At 40.1% G+C, this 20,161-nt stretch overlaps 2 protein-coding genes across 7 annotated transcripts in view; one reads left to right on the top strand and one right to left on the bottom strand.

Moving 5' to 3' along the window:
• LOC149124575 (uncharacterized) overlaps positions 1–9,879 on the top strand; it is a 32,243-nt gene extending 22,364 nt beyond the window's left edge. For both annotated transcript variants that reach the window (XM_089303661.1, XM_089303660.1), the window contains one exon: positions 9,351–9,879. In XM_089303661.1, coding sequence (XP_089159787.1) covers positions 9,351–9,413 — 63 coding nt within the window. In that variant the 3' untranslated portion in view covers positions 9,414–9,879. The remainder of the gene's footprint in view (positions 1–9,350) is intronic.
• A 931-nt stretch (positions 9,880–10,810) lies between these two features.
• The window catches only part of DNAJC15 (DnaJ heat shock protein family (Hsp40) member C15), a 72,826-nt gene continuing 63,475 nt past the window's right edge, over positions 10,811–20,161 (bottom strand). For 2 of the 5 annotated variants that reach the window (XR_016212899.1, XM_008260010.5), the window contains one exon: positions 10,811–11,025. Coding sequence is in view for 4 of the 5 variants with exons in the window: in XM_008260010.5 (XP_008258232.1) it covers positions 10,955–11,025 (71 nt within the window). In the remaining variant the exon portion in view is untranslated. Of the gene's footprint in view, positions 11,026–13,382; positions 13,666–17,224; positions 19,224–20,161 lie in introns of those variants that run through there. The other 3 variants (XM_089303657.1, XM_089303659.1, XM_089303656.1) reach the window with 3 other exon arrangements.

The following is a 20,161-nucleotide window of genomic DNA, read 5'->3' as shown; positions in this document are numbered from 1 at the left end:
GCTCAGCAACAATAAAAGGAGGAAAAGAGCACTCAGCTGGGAACAATAGCTACTCAGCTCATAAAAATCATTAGAAAGAACATTTTCTTTGTCTACCAGGCCTAGTAATTTTACTGGTGGGCAATGATCCAGATCACTTAGACTCGTTTTTATAGGTGAATCTGAGTCCAGAGAACCGTCTCAACTTTTTCAGCTAATAAATTATACTGACAAAAAAATCAAATTTTCCAATGTGTCAATGTGTAGAATTCTACTCTCTATATAATTCTGGCTCAGAATTCACAGAATACTTTTGATAAGTAAATGAGAGTGATCTGGCATTAATAGGATATGCTCTTTAGGTTGGTCTTCCATTAGTGAGGGAGAACGCTGGCATATTTACTCATCAAATCCTCCTTGTAGCCCAAGCACTGGGTCCAGGAAATGACTGCCAAGTGACACACAGAGTGCCTGCGGACAGCGTGGCTCCCGCTGTGTGAAATGACCTGGCCAACTTAGATATTTAACACCTCACTGTGATCTCTGGAGCTTATCCTTAGTTGAGTCAGAGAGACTTCAGATTTTGACATTAAAGGCCTGGCTGATTCATCTTCTCCCACAAATGTCATTAAACTATCTGAAGTTAATTGTGAAATGTGTTGAAGGTAAATCATTAAAATGTCTTTCCTAATTCAAGGTTCTCCATGACAACCAAAAGATCTGTGCACATGGAGACATATGTTATTTCTAATGACCCTGCTGGGGACCATCAACAGGCTCTGTAATACAATTGTTAATATTTTTCCTTAAAAAGTATAGCCCCGCACCCCGCTAAAGTTACCGAAATTTAAGGAGGTATATTTTTCTATTTAGCTTGCACATAAATATTTTAAGAATGAATTTACTTTGACTTTACCACCTGACATAGTAAGTGCTCAACATTTGCTGAATGCCTAAAATGCCTTTCAAAGTAAAGAAAATGCTTTGAAGACTAAAGCAACGTTTTCCAACCCTCAGTGCTTTTTCCTCTACTACACGTCTATCCATTTTTTACTTTATACCAGAGATTCACATCATCCACTATAAATAGCATTCCATGCTACCCTTTAATTAACTGTCCATCTGACTTAGAGTTTCTCTGTGAAATAACTGTTCTGTTTTTAAGAGGTCTTTCTTTCATGTTCCCCTAGATTGCATCTAAGATGTTAGAATACACAAAGATTGCAGTATCAACAAAGAGCTTAATTAAGCAGAATATGCAATGACAGCAAATATGTAAAAAGCAATCTTTACTAAAGACAGGTAACAATTCAAATAAGCCTTTTACAGATAGTAAGGAGCTGAAGGTGGATAGCTAGTCAAAATCCAATTTTCTAAGTATACTGTTACTTAGAGAATTCTTACTGAATTATCTGCCTGAAACAATAGTGAGATCATCTGAGATTTCCTGAGCTTATATTCCAAATAGTGGTAGCTAGATTATACACCCTGATTTTTTTTTTTTTTCAGATTTTTATTTATTTGAAGGTTAAAGTTACACAGAGAAGGAGAGGTAAAGGGAGAGGTTTTCCATCTGCTGGTTCACTCCCCAATTGGCTCCAAGGAGCTGCGCCAATCTGAAGCCAGGAGCTTCTTCCACGTCTCCCATGTGGGTGCAGGGGCCCAAGTACTTGGGCCATCTTCTACTGCTTTCCCAGGCCATAGCAGAGAGCTGGAATGGAAGTGGAGCAGCTGGGACTTGAAGTGGCACCCATATGGGATGCTGGTACTTCAGGGGGCAGCTTTACCCACTACGCCAGAGTGCTGGCCCCTCATCCTGGTTTTTTAAAGTAATTTTTAAAAGATTTATTTATTTGAAAGGCAGAGTTCAGGTTATTTGTCTACTGGTTCACTCCCCAAATGGTTGCCATGGCCAGGGCTGGGCCAAGCTGAAACCAGGAGTTTCATTTGGGTCTCCATCATGGGTGCAGGAGCCCAAGCGCTTGTGCCATCTGCTGCTGCTTTCCTAGGTGCATTAACAGGGAGCTGGATCAGAAGTGGAGCAGCCAGGACTCAAAATGATGCCCATATGGGATACCCACACAGCAGGTGGTGGCTTAACCTGTTCCACAGCACTGGCCCCTTAAATAACTCTTTAAATGATTTGATTAAGGGGGGGGGGGATCCCAACCCTGCTCTAATATAGATTGAAGAGGCCACTAATACTTTCACAATCCTGTCTTCTCCCTTTGAATCAAGTTCTACATTTCTTGGACCAACTGAATATGGCAGCAATGATTCCCAGAATGAGTCTGGCAGTTTCCACTTCCTGTCCTTTTGAAACATGGCTGTTATGATGAGATGATGCCCTGGTAGTCCTAGAGACTTGGTAAACAGGAACGAAGGCTCCCAGCTGACAACCAGTCCTGACTTCGCCAGCCATCAACTCCTATGGTCAGAGTTGATGCTGCATGGAGTAGAGATGAGCTGTCTCACTACCTTTTCCAAACTGCAGGTTCAAGGGCAAAATAAACCATCATTGCAACACACCTCAAACTTTAATCCACCATATTTAAAAGACATAATTAATTAAGGGGGGCAGTGAAGGAAGTAATATTTTTTGAGACTTTGATATGACTAATGCTTTATACATCCCTACCCCTTAGAACATCTTTATTAGGTAGTATTACTCTCTGTATTTTACACATGAGGGTTATAACTCACAAATTAAGTAACGGTCCAGGGCCATATAATAGGACAGTTTTCAACACCAGTTTGGCTCCAAGGCACAGGAAAATACTACTGAAAATGGAAATAGCAGGAAAATGGCAACGAAGAAGGAGATTTCAAGTTAAACTGAAGTAACTCAACTTTTCACCGACACAGTTTGCACTAGGGAGACATGACATCATTTGACAGGTGTGTTCTGGGAGTGCCCCCGACATTGCTCGGTATAATTTCCCAAGTGGTAATAAAATATGCTTTGGTACATAGTATTCAGATAGCAGCAATATTTTTTTAATACTTAAGAAGCACCATAAAAGTTTAAGTGCTCCATACTAAAAGCATATTGCAAAGATAAAGACAAGACTCTTCTTCTAAAGGGTCTTGCACTTTAGTAGGAGAAATAAGGTATGTTATCACAGAGTTGTTTCACAAGGTACCGATTATCGTAAGTGAGGGATAAAGTGCTATAGGAATGTATTCGTTCATTCAGTGAATATTTATTGAGTGCTAATGCAGTTGTGAACAAAATAGGCATGTGTGGTTCCTGTTCTGAGAGAGCTAAAAATCACATTGCTATGCTGGAGACACCAGAAAAAGAGGATATATTTTAGCTTGGTCTTGAACTATGACTTGACTTTGGCTATGAGGAAGGCAAGGGATTAGGATGCCATTTCAGGCACATAAGTTAAAGAGCAGAAAAATGCAAAAACACTAAAGCATGAAAAAGTTAGGCCATGGGGACCCTCATTGTGGCTCAGCAGGCTAAGCTGCCATGTGCAGTGCTGGCACACCATATGGGCTCCAGTTCATTTCCTGGCTGTTCCACTTCCTAGCCAATTCCTGCTACTGTGCCTGGGAAAACAACAGAAGAAAGCCCAAGTGGCTGGGCCTGAGCCTCTGGACCCATGTGGGAGACCTGGAAGAAGCTCCTCGCTTCAGTCTGGCCCAGCCCCAGGTGTGGCCATCTGGAAGTGAACCAGTGGAAGGAAGATCTCTCTTCCCCTCTAACTCTGCCATTCAAATAAAATAAAGTTAAATATTGGCTGGCGCTGTGGCTCAATAGGCTAATCCTCCACCTGCAGTGCCGGCACACTGGGTTCTAGTCCCGGTCAGGGCACTGGATTCTGTCCTGGTTACTCCTCTTCCAGGCCAGCTCTCTGCTGTGGCCCGGGAGTGCAGTGGATGGCCCAGGTCCTTGAGCCCTGCACCCCATGGGAGACCAGGAGAAGCACCTGGCTCCTGCCTTTGGATCAGCGCAGTGTGCTGGCCGCAGTGCGCCGGCTGTGGTGGCCGTTGGGTGAACCAATGGCAAAGGAAGACCTTTCTCTCTCTCACTGTCCACTCTGCCTGTAAAATATATATATATATATATATATATATATATGGCTATACATAGGAACTTTAAAGCAAGGGTTCTGTTTTGTTGGCTATAAGATCCCAATTTTAAATTGGACCATTTTGTGTACCAAAAGAAAGTATATAGAACATGCAGAGCAGGGGGTCTCACCTTGGGCAGTTTTATCCTCCAGTGCACACTAGGCAAGGTCTGTAAACATTTCATTTTTCTAGAAGTCTGTGCTCTGTCAATTGAACATTTGAGTAATAGAACACAAGTTGCTTGCTGAATACCCTACATAAGCCTATGACTAAAGTTTGAGAGCCACTTAAAACAGTGCATATACTTTTGATAAAAACTCACTGCTAAGAATACACAAATTATTATGGCCACAAGTTGCTTTTATGTTTGAAAATATCTTGAGTACCAGCAAGTACATCAAAGAGTAGAATTTTTATTTTATGTTAATTAAAAAACTTTATTAACATGAAATACTTGTATACATTTATGGGGCACACTGCAATACTCTGACAGATGCATACAGTGTGCACTGGTCAAATCAGGCAACCAGTACCACCACCTTGCCACCCTTCCCCTGGGTTTGGCACCCACAAGCCCCCCTCCTCCATTTTATCATATTGTATGTATTACAGCATTGTGATCTGCCACTGCCCCACTGCCTGTAACATTAGAACCTATTACTTCCACTTAACTGTGTTTTGGTACTTTCTAGCTCCTATCTCCTCTTCCCCCACCAACTCCCGGTATTAAGTAACTATTTTAAGTTCAAGCAGGCTTTATTTAAGTTTCATATATGAATAAGAACATACAGTATTTGTTTCTGTGTCAAGTTTATTTCTCTTAACATAATGACTGCCAGTTTCATCCATTTTGCTGTAGATGTCAAGATTCCATTTTTTTTATGGCTAAATACTATTCTGTGTTACACACACACACACACATTTACCCATTCTATCAACTGGCACCTTGGATCTTTCCATATATCAGCTGTTATGATAGTGCTGCCATGAACACGACAGGCACAAGTATCACATTCTAATCTTATTTCCTTCAGATACATACCCAGAGGTAGGATAGCTGGGTACATGCATGTTTAGTTTTTAAGGTTCTCTAATTTGTATTGGCAACTATTACACTAATTTGTATTGCCAACAACAACAATAGTGTTTCCTCCACAACCTTGTTAATATATATATATTATTATGAGATATATATATATATATATAGGCAGATTTAGAGAGAAGGTCTTCCTTCCGTTGGTTCACCCCCAAATGACTGCAACAGCCAGCGGGCTGCGCCGATCCGAAGCCAGGAGCCAGGTGCTTCCTCTTGGTCTCCCATGCAGGTGCAGGGCCCAAGCACTTAGGCCATCCTCCACTGCCTTCCCAGGCTACAGCAGAGAGCTGGACTAGAAGAGGAGCAACCGGGACTAGAACCCAGAGTACTATCGCCGCAGGCAGAGGATTAGCCTAGTGTGCTGTGGCGCTGGCTGTGTGTGTGTGTATATATATAAATAAAAAGATTTTAGTCATTTGAAAGGCAGACTGACAGAGACAGAAAGCGACTTTCCATCTATTGGTTCACTCTCCCAAATGGATGCAATAGCTGTGGCTGGGCCAGGTGGAAGCCAGGAGTCAAGAACTTCATCCTGGTCTCCCATGTGGGTTGCAGGGGCCCACATACTTGGGCCATTTTCTTCTGCCTTCTCAAGAGCATTAGCAGGGAACTGGATCAGTTGCAGAGCAGCTAGGATTCCAACTGACACTCTGAAATGAGATACTGGCATTACAAGTGGTGGATTAACTTGCTGTGCCACAATGCCAGCCTCTATTTTTTCTTTTTGATGAGACATTCTCTCTAGAGTGAGATGATTGCTCATGGTGGTTCTGACTTGCATTTCCTTGATAGTAAGTGATGCTGTAAACTTTTTCAGTTGTTTGTAAGCCATTTGTATTTCTTTTGAGAAATGTCTGTTCATGGCTTTGCCCAGTTCTTAACTGGATTTTTTTTTTTTTTTTCGTGGTGAGTTTTTTTTAATCCCTTATATAATCTACATATTGGGGCTGGCGCTGTGGCACAGCAGGTTTAACACCCTGGCCTGAAGCACCAGGATCCCATACGGGCACCGGTTCTAGTCCCAGCTGCTCCTCTTCCAATCCAGCTCTCTGCTGTGGCCTGGGAAAGCAGTAGAAGTTGGCCCAAGTCCTTGGCCCCTGCATCCGCGTGGGAGACCCGGAAGAAGTCCCAGCTCCTGGCTTCGGATCTGCACAGCTCTGGCCTTGGCGGCCATTTGGGGAGTGAACCACCGGATGGAAGACCTCTCTCTCTTTCTGCACCTCTCCTCTCTCTGTGTAACTCTTTGAAGTAAAATCTTTTAAAAAATATATAATCTAGATATTAATCCTTTGTCAGATACATAGTTTGCAAATATTTTCTCCCATTCTGTATATTCACTCTTCCCTCTGTTTCTTTGTTGCACTGAAGCTTGAGATAATCCCATTTGCTTTTGCTGCCTGTGCTTTTGAGGTCTTTAAAAAAATAAAAAAACATTGCCTATGCTGATGTTTCAAAGCATTTTCCCTGTATTTTCTACTAGCAGTTTCATAGTTTTAGGGCTCACATTTAGTCTTTTGAGTTAATTCTAACATTTGTACAGGATGACAGGTAGGCGGGGGTCTATTTTCATTCTACCTATGAATATCTAGTTTTCCCAGCACCATTAGTGAAGAGGGAGTCTTTTGTCTAGTGTCTGTTTTGACCACAGTGAAGGACTGGTTCACTGTAGATACTTGGATTCTATACTAGGATCTGTATCCCACTGCTTTAAATTTGTTTTTGTACTAGTACCACACTGTTTTGATAACTCTACTTCTATAGTATATCTTGGAATTGGGTATTGTGATACCTCCAATTTTGTTCTTTCTGCTCAATATTGCTTTGGCAATTTGGGGACTTTGTTTACAGAAATAAGTCTTCAAATTTATATGAAATCACCAATGTCCTTGGTATTTTCATGGGGACTGCACATGAGATGTACATGCAATGTGAAGTCTTTATAATTTCACTAAGTTGTACTGGCCTCACTTTTACATGCAGCTAAAGAAAGTGACAATAGGCTAAGGACAGCAGAACATTGTGAATGCTGTACCTTCGCAATTATCACCAATTAAATGACTGTTAGCTAGTAAGTCTTAATTTATATATTAAAGAAACTATATAGAGAATACTACAGAAACACAGTGAAAAGACTGAAGTTTGTTCATTTCTGTGCAGGAAGTCCCTTCACATCCAAGCTTCATTGTATGCTGTACTTCTGACTTCAAAATTTACTTCTGTTATCACTGCATCTCCTCTTTTTTATCTTCTTTTTGGTCCCCAGTGCCAGAGCTTCCAGAGCCTTCTCACTTGGATGCTATCTTTTTGTATACCATTTTGGAGAGCTTTAATGATGTCTACTGAAGGGAAGATGCAATGCTGCCTGTTTTCTCCTGTTTTACTGTCTTTTTCAAGTGAGGAGTTCCCTCATTTTAGGAATCTCTTCTTTTAGCTTGTTGCATTCATCAGCAATCTTGGTTTCTGTGTCCTCAGTGATTCTTTCAGCCATATTAATTGCTTCAACCTGTTCCTTCTTTCGCTGGTCTTCCTCACAATACATCTGCATTTTTAACCCTATTTTCAATGTCATCTTTGCTTAATCCACCCAAAGACTGGATTACAATCAGCTTGCATCCTACGTCTTTATCTTTGGTAGGAACATGTACAATCCCATTGGCATCAATGTCAAATATAACTGTAATCTGTGGGACTTCTTGGGGTACTGGAGGAATTCCAATCAAAGTGAATGGTCCAAGAAGTTTGTCTCCAGCCATCTCTCTCTCCCCCAACATACTTTAATCTCAACTTGAGTCTGCCCAACAGCAGCAGTAGAAAAATACCTGGCTCTTCTTGGTTGAAATAGTGGTGTTCTTGTTTGGTGAAGACACCTCCTGGTCTCAATACCCAGAGAGGGGAGTGACATCCAGGAGTGGCACATCTGTGACAGCACCAGCCAACACACCTCCCTGACTAGCAGCTCCAACCACCACAGCCTTATCAGGATTGACAGCTTTACTTGGGGCTTGGCCAAAAGTGTTCAGTCCTGCTGAACCTGGACTAATGTAACATAAAAGGCTAGTCCAGAGCCTTTAATTTTCTTAGGTTTATTCAGTGCATATATTTTTTCCCAAGCCTGGATATTTCAAAGGAAAAGTAAAGAAAATAAGGTCTTAACTCAAGCCTTAAACTCTGTTTAAGACTTCAAACAGGTCTGTGCTCATTCATTAGTTTTCCATGCATCTGTGAGTTCAGAATGGGTGTTGAATTTCATCAGTGGCTTTTCTCTATTGAGATATTTTATCTTACATTATACTGATATCATGTATTATAATCATTGATTTGCACATGCTGAACCATCCTTACATTCCTGGGAAAAATCCCAACTGATCATGGTGGGTCATCTTTTTCATGGGGTGTTTGAGTCAATCTGCAGGGTTTTTGTCTTGAGAATTTTTGCAACAATGTTCACTAGGTTTAGTTTTTGTCTGTATAATTTTGCAATTAATATACTAGTTTCATGAAATAATCTTGGCAATAATTTGAGAAAAATTGTTCTTTACAAGTTTAATATAATTCAGAAATGAAGTCCGATGATATTGGGCTTTTCTTTGTTGGGAGACTTTTTTTTTTTTTAACAGGCAGAGTGGACAGTGAGAGAGAGAAGTCTTCCTTTTTCTGTTGGTTCACCCTCCAATGGCCGCCGCACCGTGCTGATCCGAAGCCAGGAGCCAGGTGCTTCCTCCTGGTCTCCCATGCGGGTGCAGGGCCCAAGCACTTGGGCCATCCTCCACTGCACTCCCTGGCCACAGCAGAGAGCTGGCCTGGAAGAGGGGCAACCGGGACTAGAACCCGGTGTGCCGGCGCCGCCGGCCTGGGAGACTTTTGATGCTGTTCCAATCTCATTACTTGTTCAAATTTTCTGTCCTCAATTTCTGTTTTGATTGAACAATATTTCATTGAATCAGTACAGGTATTCAGTTCTATGTTTTTGTGTAATGCCAATAAGGTTGCTGTTGCTCATTTCTACTTCTGTTGTGGGCAGGAAAAAAATTCATAAGTATGACTTGATTTGGGGACTAATATATGGTCTATCCTAGAGGATGTTTCATAGGGTAATAATCTGTTGGACTGAATTTTCTATAAATGCCTGTTAGGTCCATTTGTATAATAGTATTGTTTAACCCTGATCTTTGATTTTCTTGTGTTTGTACAGGATCTGTCAATAAGAGTGCTGAAGTTCTCCACTATCACAATATTGGAGCCTCTTTTCATCTAATGATGGTTGCTGTATAAAACTTTTAAAATCATTATATCTTCTCACTAAATTAGTCCTTTTGAGCTTCTTTTTGGAGGTTTTGTCTTCAAGTCTGTTTTGTCTAACATGAGGAAAGCTATTCCTGCCTCACTCTGGCTTTTGTTTGCATGGGACAACTTTTTCTGTTCTTTTACTTTCAGTCAGCCCAGGCTTATGTCTTTACAGTGGAAAATCCAACAATGTGAACTTTCGTTTCATGTGCAAAATAAAAATATAACATTACCTTTAGACTAAGGTATGTGAAATATAAATGAATTTCATATTTAGATTTGCATCCCATCTCTAAGATATCACAGTATGTATAGACGATTATTGAAGAATTAGAAATCTAAAGGGCTTCAGTTCCAAGCATTTTTGGTGGTGGATATGTAACCTGTACTAATCTAGTTGTTAATAGGCCAAACATGTTGCTAATCATATACAATGCACAAGAGAGCACCCCAAGAATTATCAAGCCCACATGTCAACAGTGCAAAGCTTGAACTCCTAAATTATGAGATAGTGTAAGTTGAAATTGCATCTAGGATGTTAATACATATTTTTAGGTGAAATAGTCATTCTGCTTCCCTGGAATGAACCCAGGATTTCTAAGACATTGGGAAATGTTGCACTTTCTTCTGAATCTGTTATCTTTTGGAGAAAGCAACTTAATGCTGGCCTTTCATGACCACTTTTATCCATTCCTACCTTTCAATACATCTTATACTCTAATCACACTAATGGATAAGATCCATTTCTATTAATTCTGTTCAGAGAAATATTTTTTCTTAAAGCCTAGTGCTATGCTAATTACTCCATGAAGACTCCTTCCCACCACCACACACTCATTTTAAGTTACTTTGTTGTTTAACGTATCTGTACCTCTCTACTTACTTATGTGATTAACCCTTCCTCTAAATATAAGATCTTTTGGGTCAGGATCCATAACTGGCTCATATTTTTAACTCTCAGAGGACTCACTATGGTGCTTTACACATCATAGATGGAATAAATATACAGTGCTGCTAGAAGACTATAATCAGTTTTTCCCAGTTCTTTTTAGCCTTGTTCTGGTAATGTTATCATTTTAGTAGCTTTCCACGTTCTCATGCTTCAGCCAAGGGTATGACAGCAGCATTCTTCAAGTTCTAACAACTATTTTACAGAACACCTTTTAGTCAATTCCACTGTTTTCAAAACATTTCCCCATGAGATGGCAGCAAGTATTTGATTTCAGAGGACCTTAGTTAGGCAAAGCCCCTTTCCTATGAAGAACCAAGAAAAAATGAGGGCACAAACATAAAACAGTAAGAATTTCTACTCATTGCTCAGAAATCTCAATTGCATTTCTGATGGTCATACTGGATTTAGGACTGACATAACAAGGCTATTAATATTTTATTGCTATAGAGCTTAATGCCAAAAGAAAAGGCTGTGGTCAGCATACATATTTTAGACTAATTTGCACATCTTTCCTTTCAGTGTCCCCTTTTGTTTCCTTCAGTATAATTCTTCAGCATCAATCAATGCTTGGTGGTTGCTTCTAACAAATCTTTTGCTTCGTTTATTTTAGTAGCTAGATAAGGCGATCCTCCTAAGAGAACAAAGAAAAATAAATGGATAAAGTTAATAATGAAGTATTCTGTAAAAGTCCCCAGTGTAGATAGACTCAGAATTCTAATATTTTCCCATAAATCCATCCTGTAACAAAACAGTATACATGTGTTCAATGACATACCACATGCCCAGCAATAAAAAAAAAAAAAAAAAAAAAACCTGTGAGAAAAATAATGAAAGTTATAATCACGAGTAAAACTTTGGTCACATGCTTGGTGAATGACCAGTGAAATTTTCTGAAATTAATTAAATGGATGGTTCAGTAAGCAAAATAGTCTTTAATCATGCCTTTTATTTTTTTAAGGGTTGATTACTCATCTGAAATAGGGTTAACTTTCTGATGGAGGTAAATTGACCCAAAATCTTGTCAAGCCTTATAATTGGAAAAACAAAACAAAAAACCTATTATACAGTGCTAAAAGTAGTTTTTACTAAAAATGAATAGTAAAAGTGATGTTAAAGGGAATCCTCACTGTTTTCTGAAATGATCCTATTGGAATACTCAGAGTATAATCCTGGATTCATACTACCCTAAAATACAAATTGAGTCCTTTTTAGAATTTTTTGCAATGAATTCTAAAACAAGAAAATTGAGATGAATTTCAAATGCAGAATCATAAACAGAGCCTATTTGATATGTAAAAATACTAGCTCCAAACTGTTAATTAACGCTATTTAAACATCATACCCTTTCTAACTTCTAGTCCTGAATACTGTCATTGCTTATTGGTCAGCCTAAAAATCATCTAACCGTTCACCAGTCTCTCTGTATTTGTTTTCATTTTGTATTCTTCCCTTAAGTGCAAACCATTGGCGGCAGCAGTGGAAAACATCGTATGTCCTCAGTAGCTTACAACAATCCAAAAAGCATTTAGACAGTACTGCCGTAAAGTGTCCTAACTCGGGCAATTTATTGATATCACACCACTCAGCTGATGGGGGGAACTGGATCAACGAACACGGCACTGTACTAGAAAGGGCAATGCTGGAGGAAACCACACTGAGATTTTTGCCTGAGGGTGACACCAACACTTTCATAACTGCTACAAACAAACATATAAAACTTACAAAGAAAGTTGATAAATTTTATGTATGATGTTGGGATTAGCTAACATGGGTCCTGATAAGCTGTATAAACTGAATTAACAAGGTGATACAAATCATCTCATGTTCTCAACGAATATTAAAATAGTAATTGAACTTAATCTTTGATATGCCTTCTGGATAGTTAGAAGAACTGAAACAACAAACAGCTGTACTTTCAGGTGAGTGCTGAAAGAACTAGTAAGACTCATAGGCCTGGGGTGGAAGCATAGAAGGCGCAAAAGAAAAAGGGCACTGAGATTCAGCTCCCTGGCAAAGGGGAAGGAAGCCCCCTGCAGGGAAAGGGTAAGCAGCCAAGCCCACCTCCAGGAATGCCTTTATGGGGCACTCCTAGCTCCAAGAGGAATCCAGAGTCATTACTGGTAAGGAAACCCACCTAGAGAACTTGGGTTACTTTGCCTCAGGAAAGGAACTTATACTGGACCTCCCTTCCCAATCCACCAGCACAGCTGCAGCATATGTCAACAGCTGAGAATAAAGTCACTTTAGGAATCCGTACTGCTTTAGAGGTTAGACTCCCACACAGCCCCATCTCTGTGGCCCCATAGCTGTCTCACCTCACTAACAAAAAAATGCGGGGTTTGTAAGGCTAAGATTAGTCTCAGGAGAACTGTGACTTGAAAGCTTTGCATTACAAGGAACTGGGAATGCAGGAAAGTAAAGGCATTCTGCCCCCAAGAACCCAGTAGGGGTGGTGGCCTCTCAGACTTGAGGCCAGCCCCACCATCTCACCTCCTACCACCAGATGGTGCACTGCATGCTGCCACTGGGACTCCCAGGTCCAATTCCTGCAAGTCTGGCCTACATCTCCTCAACTGCAGCAGCTCCAGGAGAATGTGTGCCTGACATCTGGCAATCACGTTGGGTACAAAGAGCATCAAAACTCCACCTCACTGGTGCTGCGGCTCACCAGGCTAATCCTCCACCTACGGCACTGGCACCCCAGTTTCTAGTCCTGGTTGCTCCTCTTCCAGCCCTGCTCTCTGCTGTGGCCCTGGAAGGCAGTGGAGGATGGCCCAAGTGCTTGGGGCCCTGCACCCGCATGGGAGACCAGGAGCAAGCAGCTGGCTTCGGATCGGCGCAGCACACCGGCCATAGCAGCCATTTGCGGGGTGAGCCAACGGCAGGAAAACTCCACCTCAACTGCCATCCGCTACAGGAAAAGATGGTGTACAGGGAGTATATGTACTGTGGCATCCACAGCCAACATAAGCCTTCCAAAAAGACACATCCTGAGAAAAACCTTTAATTCATAAGAGCTCTTCTTTAAAACTGATGGGGCAAAAGGTGTTGGGCATAGTAGTGAGGATATGGTTTGGCATGCCTGGGTTCCAGACCCAGCTGAGTTTCTGATTCCAGTTTCCTGTTGAGCCATCACTGCTGCCTTCTAGGATGTGCCTTAAGTTGGGTTCCTGCCATCCATGTGGGAACCATGGATTGAGTTCTTGTTCTCTAGATTGGGAGGGCATTTGTAGTGAATCAGTAGATGGAAGCTCATTCTGCGTCTTTCTGCCTTTCAAATAAATAAAAATTGTAAAAACTGATTCAGATGCAATATTATGACACAAAAGGAACATAAAAGTCTCCCTTTCTTTAAAGTCTGATTGCTAAAGTACTGTTAAGTTGCCTAATAGGTAATTCAAAAGTAATTATAAGACTACTAAAGATACAAGAAAACAAAGGAAATCAGAAAATGAGAAATTCAGGAAAGATAGAAGATCTTGAAAATGAAGTGTTAGAAATGAAGAACTCAATAGCAGAAGTAAGAACCTAAACTAAAAGGGTGGGAGGAATGAACACAGCCTTGAAAACTTTTAAATTTGGGAGTTCTTGAGGGGGAAGAAGAGAAAAAGCAGCATAGAAAGCCCATTCGTGGGAAAGTTGTCAGCTATTAATTCAATCTAGGAAGAAAAAAGGATATTTAAATTGAAATGAACAGAGAATTCAGAGGAAAAATAACAGGAATATACACTTGGAAAAACTGGGGCCTACGTTGTAGCTGCCTGTGATGCCAACATCCCAATATGGGCACTGGCTCTAAGCCCAGCTGCTCCATCTTGAATCTGGTTCCCTGGCTACTGTGCCTAGGAAAGGTAAGATGGACCAAGTACCAGGAGACCCTGATGAAGTTTCCTGTTGTGGTCATTTGGGGGAATGAACCAGCAGATGAAGTATGCAAATATGACTTTCAAATAAGTATACACATATATAGTCATTTAATATAGCAGTATAGTCCCACAGAATTTAAGAAGTTGGGACTTAAATAAATCTTAATGCTTACTTTCAAGTAAATTTTATTTGAAAGGGCTACACAGAAAGAGGTCTTCCACGTGCTGATTCACTCCCCAGTTGGCCGCAACGGCCAGAGCTGCGCCAATCTGAAGCCAGGAGCTTCTTCAGGGTCTCCCACACGGGTGCAGGGGGCCCAAGGACTTGGGCCATCTTCTGCTTTCCCAGGCCATAGCAGAGAGCTGGATCGGAAGTGGAGCAGCCGGGACTAGAACCAGCCATGCTCATATGGGATGCCAGCACTACAGGTGGCGGCTTTACCCACTATGCCACAGTACCAGCACACCAGAGACAAAAGAAAACAGCAAGTCTATCAGTATTTCTCAGAGTATGTTAACTGAACATAATACAATAAAGCTAGAAATCACTAACAAGCACATACAGGGTATCCCAATGTTGACTTCTAAAACAACTCACACACTAAGGAAAAGTATCATAGCAGAAATTGTTCAAGAGGGAAAAACCAAAGGTTAGTCTCTATCATACTGAAAATGATACAAGAACAGAAAATGTAAAAACTCACATCCATTTGAGAAATTGAGTCTGTAAGTCTGTAATTAACACCATTCTCAAAAATCCTTGTCAGGATTTTCAGTAATTTTTCTTCCCCAAAAATAGGTGACATGGATAATACTTTTCAACTTCTTTTATAAGGCTAACATATCCTTGATAACAAGTCATGATGAAGTGATCACAATAAAACATCAGTTTTAACATGAGAACAAATGCAGAAAATCAGTATCATGACCAAGTTTCCTTCTAAGTTATCAAAAATGTAATAGGTTACAATTAGCAAAATGTTGAAACTTTTGGCTCTGAGATCAGTGACAAGAAAAAAATACCTACTATCACTGTTTAACAGGATATCAGAGGCCCCTACTCCCTGAGCATAAAATAAGGAATGGGAACAAAGTGTCATTCTTCATAAATTTTAATATGGAGTATGTAGACAATCCAAAAGGACCTGAAAAATCATATTTTTTTTTTTATATTTTTTAAAGATTTACTTATTTTTTTTTTAACTTGAAAAATCATATTTTTAAAAAATCGGTCTTACTCCTAGCAATCAATAACTATGACTTAATTTATAATAGCATTTGAAAAATTAATACACTGGAATAAAATTATGTATCACCCAGAAATATGTAAAACTGTTGGAATTAAGATGACCTAAATAAATATCATTAAGATGTTAATTCTCCCAAGTAGATTGATAGATGCATGGTTATTCCTATCATAACCGAATGAGATGTGTGTATAAATGTGTATGTTGTGTGTGCATAACGATAAGAAATCTTAATTTATACTGACAAGCAAAGGGCCAACAATAGCCCTCCCATGAAGATACACAAATTAATATGTAAAATGTGGCAATGGCACAAGCATAAAGAAATTAGGCAATGGAAGAAGAGAAACAGTCCCATAAATATCTGGTTATTTATAACAAAGGTAACATGGCAGATCACTAGGGAAAGAATGCCCTTTTTAAAAGTGCTTGACTACTTGGATATTCAAATAACTACAATGGAAGCTTTATCCCTACCTCACATCACAGTTAAAAGGTTCAGGAAATTCATGACCTTGATACTTTTATGAATCTGAGACACAAATTTCTTTTAAGAAGCACTAAGAAGGCAAATCCTGATAAAATGGACTGTTTTACAGTTAAGAACTTTTACAGGGCCAGTGCTGTGGCATAGTGAGTAAAGCTGCAGCATGCAGTGCCAGCATACCATTTGGTGCCAGTTCAAGTCCTGGCTGCTCCACTTCCGATCCAGCTCTCTGCTTGCTATGGCCTGGGAAAGCAGTAGAAGATGGCCCAAGTCCTTGGGCCCCTGCACACATGTGGGAGACCCGGAAAAAGCTCCTGGCTTCAGATTGGCCATTGCAGCCAATTGGGACATGAACCAGTGGATGGAGAGGTAGAGATCTTCCTTCTCTGTGTAACTCTTTCAAATAAATAAATCTTTAAGAACTTTTGTTAATGAAGGGACACCAGTAAGTATATGCAAAAGAAAGCCACAGAGAAAATACAACTCGGACTAAGCTCTAGAATACCAGAATGTATGATGTTCACAAAAGTCATAAGAAAAAGTTTAATAGGGGCTGGCATTGTAGAATAGCAGCTTCCTACATGAGTGCTGGTTTGAGACGTGGCTGCTCTACTTCCGATCCAGCTCCCTGCTAATGTGCCTGGGAGACCTGGACCCCTGCACCCATATGGGAGACCAGAAGTTCCTAGTTCCCAGCTTTGCCCAGCCCCAGCACCAGCCATTACAGCCATTTGGGGAATGAATCAGTGGATAGATCTCTCTCTCTTCTCTGTAATAGTTCTATTTTTTGATCTGGGCAAATGGCTACAAAAACAAGATCCTTTGTGACAATTCACTGAGTTGTAAATTTCTATTTGTGTACTTTAATTTATGAATGTATATTTCAATTTTTAAAAATGCTTATTGGAAAATGTTATAGATCACCGACCTCTACGTAAGGTTTGATGACACTATCCAGGACTCACTGGGGCTCAAAAAACCTTATGATAACCATGATGACAAAGGCAGTGGGGCAATATTGTTCTAACATCTCATTTGGTTCTTCCAACTATCCTGTGGAGTAGTTCTGTACTTACTTGATTAAGGACACTGATTCACAAATTTACCTGCCCAACACCAGCTACAGAGCTAATATGGGGTGAGGCCAGGATCCCTAGGAAGACTGGCTCCTGAGCCTATACTCTTTACCAAAATGCCTCATTTGTTTACAGGATTTCATATTAAATTCTCATCTTTTTTTTTTTTTTTTTTACTTTCTTCAAGTCCCTAATCCCATCTCATATCCTCTTCCTTACAGAAGATAAAAAGATGAATCACAGGGAGTCAATCACACACCAATAGATAAATTCCTCAAAGAGTGACCAATTCTTGGAATCTGTTATTAATACACATTTTAGTATGTTGTGCCCCAACCTAGTAAAGGCATCTTTCAAAAAACCCTTAATGGGGAAAGACATGATGTTCTTACTAAGATCAGAAACAAGATAATGATAGACATTCCTACTACTTCTATTCAACCTTGTATTGGAGATTCAAGCCAGGGCAATCAGGTACAAAAAATAAAAGGCATCCAACTTAGAGAACAAAGTATAACTATATTCATAGATGAATGATCTTTATACTGAATTTCTTAGGATTTTCTGTATATAACTATCTAAACTAATAAATGAGTTCAGCAAGGCTGCAGGACAAAATAAGAAATTAATTGCAGAAGGAGTAGGCAATTAGTCTATCAATTAAGATGTCCCGGTCCTACACTGGAATGGCTGCGTTTGACTCCCACCTCTGGTTCCTGACTCCAACTTTCCACCAGAGCAAACCCTGGGAAGCATCAGTGATGGCTCAAGTAAACAGGTTCCTCTCACATTTGTGGGAGACCTCGATTGTATAACAGGCTCTGGCTAATACAGGCATTTGAGGATTGAACCAGTGGATAGGAGCTCTCTCTCTTCCTCTCAAAGAAAAAAATATATTCCTATATACTTGCAATGCGCAACCTGGACATGAGATTAAGAAATTCCATTCACAACAGCACCTCCCTCCAAAAAAAAAAAAAAAGGAATAAAGTTAATGAAAATACAAAACGTATATTCTGAGCTACAAAATGTGATTGGAAGAAATTAAGATGTAAATAAAGGGGGAAATGTCCCATGTTCACAGATCAGAAGAATATCATTATGCTGGCAATACTCCCCAAACCGACTTACAGATTCAGTGTAATCTCTATCAATAATCAGTCCCAGCTAACTTTTATAGAAGCTCATGTGGAGTCGCAAGAAGAGTCAAAACAATCCTACAAAAGTATGGATGTATATTTCAATTTTTAAAAACACTTACTGGAAAACTGATGTTATAGATCACTGACTTATCAAACCTACCTAAGGTTTGATGACCCTATCCAGAACTCATGGGGCACAACAAAGTGACAGTAATAGAGACAGGGTGTCAGTGCTAGTAACATTGGCATGAGGACATATAGATCAACTGACTAAAAATCAAGGCTTGGTGATAACAGCTAAAGGCTACAGAGTTTCTTGCTGAGGTGACAAAAATGTTCTAAAATTGTGATGTCTGCACGTACCTGAATGAACTTAAAATTGGAAGGGTCTTGGAGAATTGTACCTCATCCACAGTAAGTGAATACCACCTATGACATCCCTAACTAGTTTTTACCTTCATTGCTTCTTCCTGAACATCACTTTTTTCCCCACTGTGTAGCCGCAGTGACCAAAACAGTTCTGGTTCCCAGTAAGCCTTAGTAATTACTAGTTGACTGATGTCTTATGTAGACCAATTAAGGTAGCTCCAACTAAGAGTCATTTTCCTTACAGTGGTAAAACCTTCCCTGCTTATAGTTCTTCTCAGTGAACATAATGCTCCCCTGATAAAGACACAGAAGGAATTCCTATATATGTGTTATATTTTAAGCACTTAATGTTATATAGGTCATCCATGAATTTCTCAATATAGCCAGTTGTTTTGTTCTTTAACCATAGGTTTGGAAAACCCTGGGAGACATCCTTCCTCATTTTTTCTTTGGTCCACCAGGAGGGAGAGAAAGAAATCAACTGGGAGACCAGGAAAAGCACCTGGCTCCTGGCTCCTGCCATCGGATCAGCGCGGTGCGCCGGCCGCAGCGCGCCGGCCGCGGCGGCCATTGGAGGGTGAATCAACGGCAAAAGGAAGACCTTTCTCTCTGTCTCTCTCTCTCTCTCACTGTCCACTCGGCCTGTCAAAAAAAAAAAAAAAAAAGAAATCAACTGATCTTCCAATTGCTGGTTCACTCCCCAAATGGCTACAAGAACCAAGACTGGGCCAATCTAAAGCCATAAGCCAGGAACTCCATCCTGGTCTCCCATCTGAGTGGTCCTCAGGGGCCCAAGTACTTAGGTCATCTTCTGATGCGTTCTCAGACACGTCAGTAGGAACCTGGATTGGAAGTGGAATAGCCAGGACTTGAACCAGCACTCCAATATGGGTACTAGCATTGCAAGCAGCGGCTTAATGAAATGTACAACGCTGGCCCCAGCAACTTTTTTTTTTTGAATGAATGAATGGCCCATTCCTATGACATTGTTTTCCTCCTCACAATCCTGTTTGGTTTTCTCAATACTAAAGTTTGTCAGTGTCCTTCCAAACCTGGCATCTGGAAACAATATCTAACTGCTTAAGCTGTGTACAGTTGGGTAAATAATTGCTGGTTGAATGAATGAATGACAAGTACAGAAGATTATGGGAATATTTAGTCCTTTAATATGTGTCCTTTAATACAGCTTAAGACTGCATAAACTTCTTGGCAGCTTTTTCACTGTTAAATCTTACAGGCTTTGAGATCAAATATACCCCATGGCTCTTTTTTCATGTGAAACACTGCCAAATCTCTTTCCTATATTTATACAATTGATTCTCAGGGGCTAAAAGAACATTGCATTTATCCCTGCTGAATTTAAATTTAATCTCCTAAATCATCAATCTCTCTAGTTGATCACTTCCATTGACACATAAATTTGCTCAATCACTCAAGGAGCTTCTACATTTAAAACATAAAAAGTAAAAACAAAACAAAACAAAAACAAAAAAAAACAAACATTCTTAATGCCTCTTCCTCCTCGTCTTTTTCCTCACAAAAAACTCTCAAAAAGGTTGACTATGTAAGTGAACTTCCTC

Source organism: Oryctolagus cuniculus, chromosome 9, assembly GCF_051225735.1.
Source record: "Oryctolagus cuniculus isolate XC-2025 breed Fujian yellow rabbit chromosome 9, ASM5122573v1, whole genome shotgun sequence".
In the NCBI taxonomy this organism is placed as follows: domain Eukaryota; kingdom Metazoa; phylum Chordata; class Mammalia; order Lagomorpha; family Leporidae; genus Oryctolagus; species Oryctolagus cuniculus.
Note: the sequence above shows the minus strand (reverse complement) of the source record. Positions and strands in the feature narration are given on the sequence as shown.